The following is a 9,998-nucleotide window of genomic DNA, read 5'->3' as shown; positions in this document are numbered from 1 at the left end:
GGGGGCTTCCGGGGGCGCCGGCTGCCCAGCGAGGGCTGGGGAAGCTCGAGTAAATACTAATAAAAAGAATGACCCAGATGGCAACGAAACCTCACTTCTTCTCCCGCTCCCCGCCCCATTAAATGCCCTGGTAAGCTCGGTTTTTTGGAAACGCACCCTAATTTTAGGGTTTAATGATTTTTTTCTGAATCGATCATATGGTCATTCATCAAGGGCTGTATCAGTTTCGGGATGGAAGGTAGGTCCTCAGATGCACAAGGGCAGCTATGTTGAGTGTATTATTTGTCAGCTGATAAATAACATGGAAATTCCCTGAGAAGTCTTTATTTAAAAAATGATAATGAGTGTAGTGTAGGCTCAACCTTCTGAAAAGTTGCATCAGCAGCCATAGATTATCCAGTTACATATGGAGAGGGGGTGGCTTCTGCCAAATTGTGCGCCTCTGACTTTCAACTTAAGAGTTATGTATTGTGGAAATTTTTTGTTCTTAGTTACCTTCATAGTTTTCTTCATTATTTTATGTGTTATTTCTTTAACAATATCCTTTAGATAGAAAAATTTGCTGTACAGCAGCTTTTTTTCCTTCTCTCTTCTCATGGAAATGTCATTTGTAGATTATGTGCAAAGAGATTTGTTGTTCTGTCTTGAACCGTGGGCTCTGAGAGGGGCTATTAGAACTGCTGCAGTATCCAGCTCTCCAACAGAGAGCACTGAGAACTGGGTTTAGGGTTTAAGGAGAGGATAGCTGAGCTCCGTATTATTTATCTGTTTTCCCCTCTTGAAAATGCGGTAGTCTTGAATGGACAGCTGTATTGCCTTGATTGTTTCACTTTGAATGTGGGCTGATGCTGCATGTGAAGTGCTCGGACTCGCTGAAGCAAGAAGGTAGACAGAGCTCTTCATGGCTATTATAAGGCCTATCATAAATGTCTATTGTAAGGTATGTGCAGATTGTCAGATAAAGAATGTTAGTAACTAACAGTAATAATTAGTAACCAACAGAATTGGATTTTATCAAGCAGTTTAGCAAGCAATTTCTAATAGTCTGTGTGTTCCCTTTGGCTATTTTTCTTCCTCCACTGGCATGAATAAGTTTGCACATGAAACACGGTGGTTAAAACTTCACAGTCTCCAGCATCCAGAGCGGCACAGTTGCTTCTGGTTGACCTTTTGGTGACCAGCGGTTACAGTTGACATGCCATGCAGATGCCCTGTCAGCAAGGTAGACTTCTTGTTCCTGCAACTGCCCAGAGCATGTGGTTTCTTGGCAGATCCGGGGCACATGCAGGATTTGTTTTGGTGGCTTTTCTGCTGGGGCTCCCTCTCCTCCTGCTTCTTTTAGGAGGAACTAAGAGTGTTCTGGCTCTCACATAAGGATCTACTGAAATTGGAAGCTGCAGATCCAATGGTTAGAATCTAATTCTACTTTCATGATATGCGAGAGCTATGGGAGAAGAAGGAAAAATGGAAGGCTGAAGCAGCAGATTACCTGGCTAGGGCTCCTTGGAGTGACGTGTGTTTTTGGGTTGTCTCAAAACTTTGCTTAATTTCTTTCTTAACTTTCAAAACCAGAAAGAACACAGGGTGGAGGGGCGGGGGTGAGGATTTAAGATGCTCGATTAGAAAGAGTATACATGCAAACATTAAGCGTTCTGTAAAAGGTTAGGAGTTCCATCCAACTCCTAGAAATCATTCCAAAGTCTGGAAATGTAACTGTTAAAGTAAGAACTTAAAACGTGGTCTCCACAACAAGCATATGATTCAATTATGCTATCTTATGAAGAGCCTTCAGCGAGTAGATACAACGAAATTATATTGGTGACTATACTTCTGTTAATCTCACTTGACAAGTGTCAGGTTATTGCAACATGGAGCTGCTGGCATATGCCTGATGCATCAGTGACTCCAGATAGTGGAAGATTCTTTTAATTTATTTGTGGATTTTTTCCTTTTGTTAGGTATTATTAGAAGCACAGAAAGAATTGGTGGACTACAAAGGACTTGGTATAAGTGTTCTTGGTAAGACTTTTAAAATTCTATATTTTCCAGAATGTAGATGTTTAACTAAATTGTTTAATAAGAGTTTTTGTTCCTGATATTTTGGCTCCTTTTCTTTTCTAATACCTTACTCTGGTAACATGTATGTCCAGAGAATACTTTTTCGTACTGCTTTTCTACTATTCATCAGGAGACCATAAAATGATACATAGCCAGATGTTTAGTGATCCAAAACAATGGACTAGAGACAAAAAAGGTAACTAATCATATGTAAAACATTAGTACTTTTGGATCGTTGGGCAGGGATGTATGTGTATGTATTTGTATATATGTATATATAGGCAATATATAAAAAAAGAATTTATATATGTCTGTAAAATACTGTATATGTATACACATACTGTACACAGATATACACATACTATACGTGTTAGTGTATATATATGTGTATAGATACCATATATAGTATCTTATATACTATGTGGCAAAACGCTTCAGATGTATTTGATGTATAGCATCCTTCCCATTAGGAAAACAATGCTGTCCTATCGTAAGGAGGAGGTGTCTTCTGTGCCGTATGCGTAGCTGACTGGCTTTTCAGCCCCAGTTGCATAAAAATTTCGTGCAAGAAGATGATCAGCATTTTACTAGTGCTGTGAAACTATTTGGTTGCTAAAAGTAGAATGTGCAGCAGTCTCTGCAGGATTGGGATTCATGTTTAAATTGTACATTTTTACAGATGGAAGAAAGAATATGGATTTAATAAAAGGAATTAGTATTAAGCATCCTTACTGTTTAATTAGGATTACTGCATGAAAAAGCCTTGTTAAAAATAAAAGAACAAAACAAACCCCTGTACCTTACTCTATACTTTTAACAGCATTAGTAGCAGAGAACATTCTTAGAGTGAGGAAAACCTACATCTTTCTAGGGAGTATTTTTTTCATGCAGATGTAGTTGTTCCTGGGGGCAGTAAGGTCATATGGATGCCAAATGTGAATGGACTGGATTTGCCTGGATCTGGACAAGACTGGAGGTGTAAGTCTTGTGTGGGTATTTAGGAAGGCTAAGCAAAAAAATAGGAGTTGGAACTGGGAATGGGAGCATTCAGGCATTTTGGGTCTGTAGTGTAAAAGGTTTAAAGCTTAACATAATTTTTAAATTGCATTCATGTATTACCATTGTGTTTCATGTTATTTCTTTTTTCCTTTCCACCAAAGAAATGAGCCATCGGACCTCAGATTTCACAAAAATTTTAAATACAGCTGAAAATCTCATGCGTGAATTGCTGTAAGTGAATTACTTCCTGCTTATTTTTGTTTTATGCTTGTTCTAGTTGCACCAATAATGACTAATATGGACACCTTTCCTTGAAAGCACCTGTTTGCGTGTGGTGGTTTTTTTTGTTTAGATACTGTGTCTGATAGAGTAATAATCTTGAAGAGGACATTGGTCTTCTGTTTGTCTGATGCTGATTTATTTGAATGTGACAAAGGGCTTTTATTAGGTTAAGATGCTTTTTATGTGTTTATACACTGACTAGTTCTAGTTACTATACACTAGACTTTCTTCTGAAAATCTAATTTTTGTCACCTTCATAGAATTCATGAAGGGCAGCAATTTTCTTCAAGAAATACATGGAAACAATAGAAATCAGTTCTCTAGTGGTATAGAGGTGATCTGCACATTACTCGTCAGTTTGATTTTACTAACATAAGCTAAGGATGTGTTTTAGAATCACTGCTCAGGAGCCATTTTCCTATTTGTAGTGTGACACATTCTTAAAAGTTTGAAAAAAATATATTATGTATTAGAATTAATATTCTCATAGTAGTTAATAATGATGGTCATTTCATATAAAAGCTTGACTCAGTCACAGCCAGAATTATTGACAGAGGGGTTTTAATGAATAATTTGAACAAGTAGTTTTTGTGACTGTATGAACAACTCCTTATGGCACTTGCTCTGCAAGTACAATCTACCATACAGTTGCACTTGCAAATTGAAAGGTCTCAAAGCTGAATTCTACTGAGAGCACTTTAGTGTGAAGTTCTTAGCCTGACAGAAACGCCATGAAGCTAGCAGTAGATAAAATTACAAGTGAGCATTACTTCTGCTGGAATATCTTTCAAGTTTGTGTGCATTATGATAGTAGAGCTACTTAGCAAGGGGGGAAAAAACGCTTGTTTTCAGCAAAGTTTTATTGGTAAAATGTATAGCATTACTCTTAATACTTAAGTTGTTACTCAAGACCAGTACTGAGGTAAGTTAATGGGATTTGGTCTAACCTCTCGGCAAAGAGTCTTCTAAAATGACAGTGTTCTTCCTCAGTTGCTGTTAAATGCATAGTATCAAGTAGTATGCATCCTGCGTCTTCTGGGAATAATATAAATGGTTATTTCTTGTGTGCAGAAATATACCAGAAAACTACAAAGTTATTTTCCTCCAAGGAGGTGGATCTGGTCAATTCAGTGCAGTCCCGCTTAATCTTATCGGTTTAAAGGAGGGAAGACATGCAGATTATGTGGTTACTGGAGCTTGGTCAGCAAAAGCAGCTAAAGAAGCAGAGAAGTATGCCAAAGTGAATATCGTTCATCCAAAACTAGGAACTTACACAAGTAAGTTGATGATTACATCCATCCATCAATGTGAATGCTTAGCTTTTTGAATCACTATAAAAATTGCTCCAACTCAGCTATTGGGTTGTTGAATGTTAACTAGTTAGAGTTGACTGCCCACCGCTGAAAGGATTGCCTGCCACATCTCTTCCATGTTCATCACCGGGAGATCTGTTAGATGGCTTAACAGTCTCCACTAGAAAAGAATTGTGAAACTAGGCTGAGCAGATCCCAGAAAATAAGTGGCAAGAAGCAAATGTGTATAGGTAGGGAAATGGTCTGGGCTGTCTGATTTTTTTTTTCTTTCTTTTTTTTTTGTTGTTTTGTTATTTAACTGAGTTCTTAAGCTATTTGCAGGGATATTGCAAAGTATTTCAGTTTCAGGTACACTCAATAATGAGATTGCTCTGAAATTTAGAAGCATGTCTGGGATCTTAACCTTGTTGGGCCAGGAGATGGGAGACCTGCATTCTGTTACCTTCTTTCAAGGGTTCCCAAATACTTATCTTCCCCACCCATGTGTCATAACAGGCCGTTGGCTCTGGAATAGAAGAGGCATTTTCAGCTCCTCCTCTTGAAGCTTGTTACTGGACATGACATAATCTGAATGACCACAGTGTAGAAGGAAGAAAAAGGTTAACTGTAATTGAGGCGTTGGGAATTTTCATGACAGTCTGTTTCAAGAACACTTTAAGTGTATAATTTGTCACTGGATATACATAAATAATTCTTGGAGCAGGGACACCTGAGTTCTGGTTTCTGCTCCCGCTAGTCATGCTTGCTTTTCTTCCCTCTGGTCCAAATTACAACATTTGAACTGGGAAGAGTGGCAGCAGGAGAGACAAAGAATATCCCCATAGGAGTTAGTGTATTAACTGGTGGTTAGGGCACTAACTTGGAAGATAAGTTTATATCCTCTGAGGCACAGCAAGGAATTGAACCTACAACTTCCCAATCTAGGGGAGTGTATTACCATTCGGCAACTGTAGATAAAGGGAGAGGCAGTAAATAATGTGGAGGCAACAGCAGCACTTCTTCCCTCATGTTTTGGAGGAGAGAAGAAGGGAAGAGCGACCATTTGTTCTGTGCAAAACCTGTTCTGTGCTGTCAGGACATGCCTGTGTGTTGCCTGTTGATAGAGGAAATCTTAGTTTTGTAAATCAGTTGCAAAGCTTAAACGGGAGGTAGGTAGGTAACCCTGTGTTCAGCTTGGACAAGACCGAAATGCTTCTGAGGATGCACAGAAACATGGCTTTAGAGAACTTTGCCAGTGAGAATTTGGATGCTTAGTGGTTCCAAAGGCATCAGGAGGGTTCTTGGACTGAGTGCCCAAATTCCTCTGAAATGCTGTATTGGACCCTTAGGGCAGTAGCTTGTAGTCTGGGATTGCAAACCTGATGAAAATCCCTTGAGGAATAAGGGCTGAAAAGCAGAAGGGTGTTTGCCAGCTTAATGATGGCTCACCACAGAATTTTGGGAATGCACTGGTGTATTTCCTTTGCAGATAAATCGTATTTTCCTGGTAACAGATAATTAATATTTTATACTGCAAAATCGTTCTGGGTTTGCACTGAAGTCCTCTGTTCATGTAAAATTGCATGCCAGGAAAATTACTTGTCTCCAGTGACCTTTGGTTTTCTTTTTTGTCTATCTCAGACATTCCTGACCCAAGCACTTGGAATCTTAATCCAGATGCGTCTTATGTCTATTACTGTGCTAATGAGACTGTTCATGGTGTGGAGTTTGACTTTGTACCTGATGTCAAAGGAGCAGTCTTGGTGTGTGATATGTCATCAAACTTCCTGTCCAGACCTGTGGATGTTTCCAAGGTACAGTATTGGATGCAGTGGCTGCACAAGGCATTTTCAAACTTGAATGCATGTAATTAGGCACTTTGAAATGTCTGGATGGCCAGAGGTGCTGAGCAGTGAAATTAAGGAAATCATATTTTGTTAATTTGGTATCTGATGGTGGATACAAAAGTCTGAGATTTCATGTCTATCTGTTACCCTCTTTTTCAGTAAAAACATATTGAACTATGTCGAAATTGTTCATGTTAATAGCTGTCCAGCATTATTTGTCTACTGTGTGGTTGTCACTGATGCTGTAGCTGAAAAAGATACCTTCTAAATCATATTTAGTCTGTAGATAGTGTATATGGCTATAGCAGGGAACTATCAATCACATGTTTTTCTTCCTGCCTCTTACCTGGAAAATCTGTAACCCCTTTTAAGCTGCTAAAGCTTCCTGTGCCTCACAATTACTGTGTCTGTTTCATAGATAATACAGAGGCAGAACATAGTACTTGCTTATGTTTGTAAAGTGTGAGGTGTTACTGACTAGTGAAGTAGCATGTTTGACCTTTCTTATCTGTGTGTAGCAAAAAGAAGGGGCAATCTTGGCCTTTCCTGATCTGCCTCTTTGAACAGGTGGATTATATGATGCCTGTTCTGAAATACCAGATCGGTTGAAAATACTGTGATCTATGTATGAATTTATTTTTAGTAGATTTGCTTGGAGTAGTGTGAAATGGGGACAGGCTGCCTTGAGAATTATTTGTGGCTACTAAATAAATATTTAGCAAGTCATTGGGAAACTTGTTGTGATAATCTTCCTCAGTTGAATGAAGATACATGGTTCTAACAATAGACATACATGAGATAACTGCCAAGTAACTAGTGATAGGACGAGAGGAAATGGCCTCAAGTTGCGCCAAGGGAGGTTTAGACTGGACATTAGGAAAAACTTCTTTACTGAAAGAGTGGTCGGGCCTTGGAACAGGCTGCCTAGGGAAGTGGTAGAGTCACCATCCCTGGAAGTATTTAAAAGACGTGTTGATGAGGCGCTTAGGGACATGGTTTAGTGGGCATGGTGGTGTTGGGTTAACGGTTGGACTTGATGATCTTAGAGGTCTTTTCCAACCTTAATGATTCTATGATTCTAACTGTAGCTGTAAGTGCACTTTGAAGTTGGAACTTCTCCTAATTCTTCTTTGACCTACAACTTGTTCATTTTCAGTACGTTCTCCATGCTGTTCAGCTGAGTTCTATGCCTGTTGTATAATGATACTGGTGTATTGCTACATGCATTCACTAGATCTTATGACTAAGTCCTTCTTTTCTTCCTTCTGTTGCAGTTTGGTGTGATTTTTGCTGGTGCTCAGAAGAACGTTGGCTGTGCTGGAGTTACTGTTGTAATAGTACGTGAGGACTTGCTGGGATTTGCTCTGAAAGAATGCCCTGTAGTCCTGGATTACAAAACACAAGTTACGAATGGCTCTTTGTATAACACTCCACCATGCTACAGGTAACTTACCCTACTATTTAATATCTCTTATTCAGAAAGCTACTGCACTGCCATCTGCTGCTCTTATTGAGAAAAGTTTCAAAAATTGCGTATTTGCCTCCAAGTCACTGTTATGTTGGAGCGTTTCACATGATTCCTGTGAAAACATGGGAATTGTCCAGCCATGTGACTGTGCTAGGCTTTGATGTCGCCTAGTGGGAATCAGCATTAAAGGACATAGTATTTTTAGGAGTAAATATTACGTGTCATAATTCCATTGTAGAAGTTTCAGGATCCAATTCTGACTTACATGAACACAACTCCAGTCAATTCAGTGGTGATGCTTCTGTCGTTGCAAGTAGGTAATTTGGCACTTAGTCTTGCTCCTTGAACACTCAGAACAGATTTGATTTAATTTCTTCCTGAGGTTTTTCTCAGCATTTGAACCTCCAGATACCTGTGCCTGTAAAAGAGTTTTTTTTTTTTTAAAATGGCATTTTAGTCATTGCTTTGCTTTATTCTCTAGTACAACTTTCCATTATTTCTTTAAGTACCGCCTCAGTATTTGACTTGGCATCCAAAAATAAAATTTGGTTGTCTTCATAATCATTGCTGGCAATCAAGATCATAAAATCGGCATGTACCTGGCGATTTCATGTATACAAGAAGCAGAACAGACTACAGCTTGCTCTTTTAAAATTAGTGTCTCCTGTCTTCTGATGGCTAGTGAAATGATGCTTTGCTGGTGGAATATTTAGGTGTTGAGCCAGTAATATCTGCCCATGCTTAATCAGGAGCGTTTTTATACCAATATCCACTAAAATGATATTTTAAAAAAAGAAAATCTTCAAACTAGGTATCCTTTTTTCCCCAGAAGTTTTTTTAATTACTTTGAAAATAATGATTTCTACTTTTAAAGATAAGATTTCCTTTTGATTCAGATAATTTGATGATGCAATCTTATATTATTGATCTTTAATCTCAGCTCTTACAGCTTTTTTGGACATGCCAGAATTTGCAAACTTAAGTTGCCTAATGATGTCCAACAGATATCAAATGCACAGTATAGGCATAAAGTACAGTGATTGCTGCGTATAAAGCCTACCTTAATGCCATCGCTTACTTAAATTCAGTAGAATTTTAAGTGATACTAATTGTATCTCTGAATCTGCAGATTCTCACTATGGAGTGTACTGTTGCAATGACATAGAGGCAGTTATCTTAATTTAACAAAAGAACAGTAAATCTTGTGAGCATATGTTTATTCCAGGCTTTATATTGCACAACCAGTTTTCCCAATGAGTATGCGTATTGTAGAGTATGTAGTGCTGTAGTGATGTACTCTTGCTGTCAGCCCATCTGCCCTATCAGCTGACTACACCCAATATCCTTAAGGCTGGTATCTAAGACAAGAATTAACCTTACAAAGTTTCTAGATTTTTGTCTTCTTTCTGAATGTAGGTGTGTAACATGGGCAGTATGTGTGTCTTTTTTCCCAATGATTGATAAAGCCTCTATTCCATGATCGATTATTTTCCTGACTGTGAAGTCACACATACTGTTTTGGACACTGTGTACTTGCACATGCCAGGTTTTAAATCCAGCCATTCATGTTTTCCAAGTACAAAGCTATTTCTATTTGAAAAACCAAAGTTCTACTTAATCTCAGCCTTGATCACAGTGTTGCTCCTCTGGTTTGAAAAGCAAACCAAATTAAATTCTGCAGCTTTATTTTATCCACTGCAAAGAACTTCTGAAAAGAAAGTGCTGCTTTAGCTGTAACTCAGCATCTGTCAGTAACATTAACAGGGTAGTGGGAGATTAAGGGAGCAGAAAATAAAGTTGAACTAACCTTCTTTCTCCTTTCTGATCACTGTCTTGCCAGATTTCACTTCATGCCACAGACCCACATTGGAGTACACTCCAGAATCCAGAATGCAACACAGACTGAAATGGTGGCAGGGCGCACATCTGTTTGGCTTGGCTCTAAATGCCTGTTCCAGTTTTTGTAAGGAACTGGCAAAGCTTCTTAGCTCTCTTTTTCTCTGCTCTTTTCCTTGCACTCTCTAATGGTTTGCTGGCAAACAGCCAGGAAAT

At 38.7% G+C, this 9,998-nt stretch overlaps 1 protein-coding gene across 1 annotated transcript in view; it reads left to right on the top strand.

The window, feature by feature from the left end:
* The first annotated feature begins 901 nt into the window (after positions 1 to 901).
* The window catches only part of PSAT1 (phosphoserine aminotransferase 1), a 10,715-nt gene continuing 1,618 nt past the window's right edge, over positions 902 to 9,998 (top strand). Inside the window, exons 1-6 of the mRNA XM_009585786.1 lie at positions 902 to 940; positions 1,959 to 2,019; positions 3,219 to 3,288; positions 4,411 to 4,616; positions 6,273 to 6,445; positions 7,753 to 7,922. Coding sequence (XP_009584081.1) covers positions 902 to 940; positions 1,959 to 2,019; positions 3,219 to 3,288; positions 4,411 to 4,616; positions 6,273 to 6,445; positions 7,753 to 7,922 — 719 coding nt within the window. The remainder of the gene's footprint in view (positions 941 to 1,958; positions 2,020 to 3,218; positions 3,289 to 4,410; positions 4,617 to 6,272; positions 6,446 to 7,752; positions 7,923 to 9,998) is intronic.

This window comes from Fulmarus glacialis, unplaced genomic scaffold (assembly GCF_000690835.1).
Source record: "Fulmarus glacialis isolate BGI_N327 unplaced genomic scaffold, ASM69083v1 scaffold50449, whole genome shotgun sequence".
NCBI lineage: Eukaryota > Metazoa > Chordata > Aves > Procellariiformes > Procellariidae > Fulmarus > Fulmarus glacialis.
This window is presented reverse-complemented; position numbering and strand designations above follow the sequence as displayed.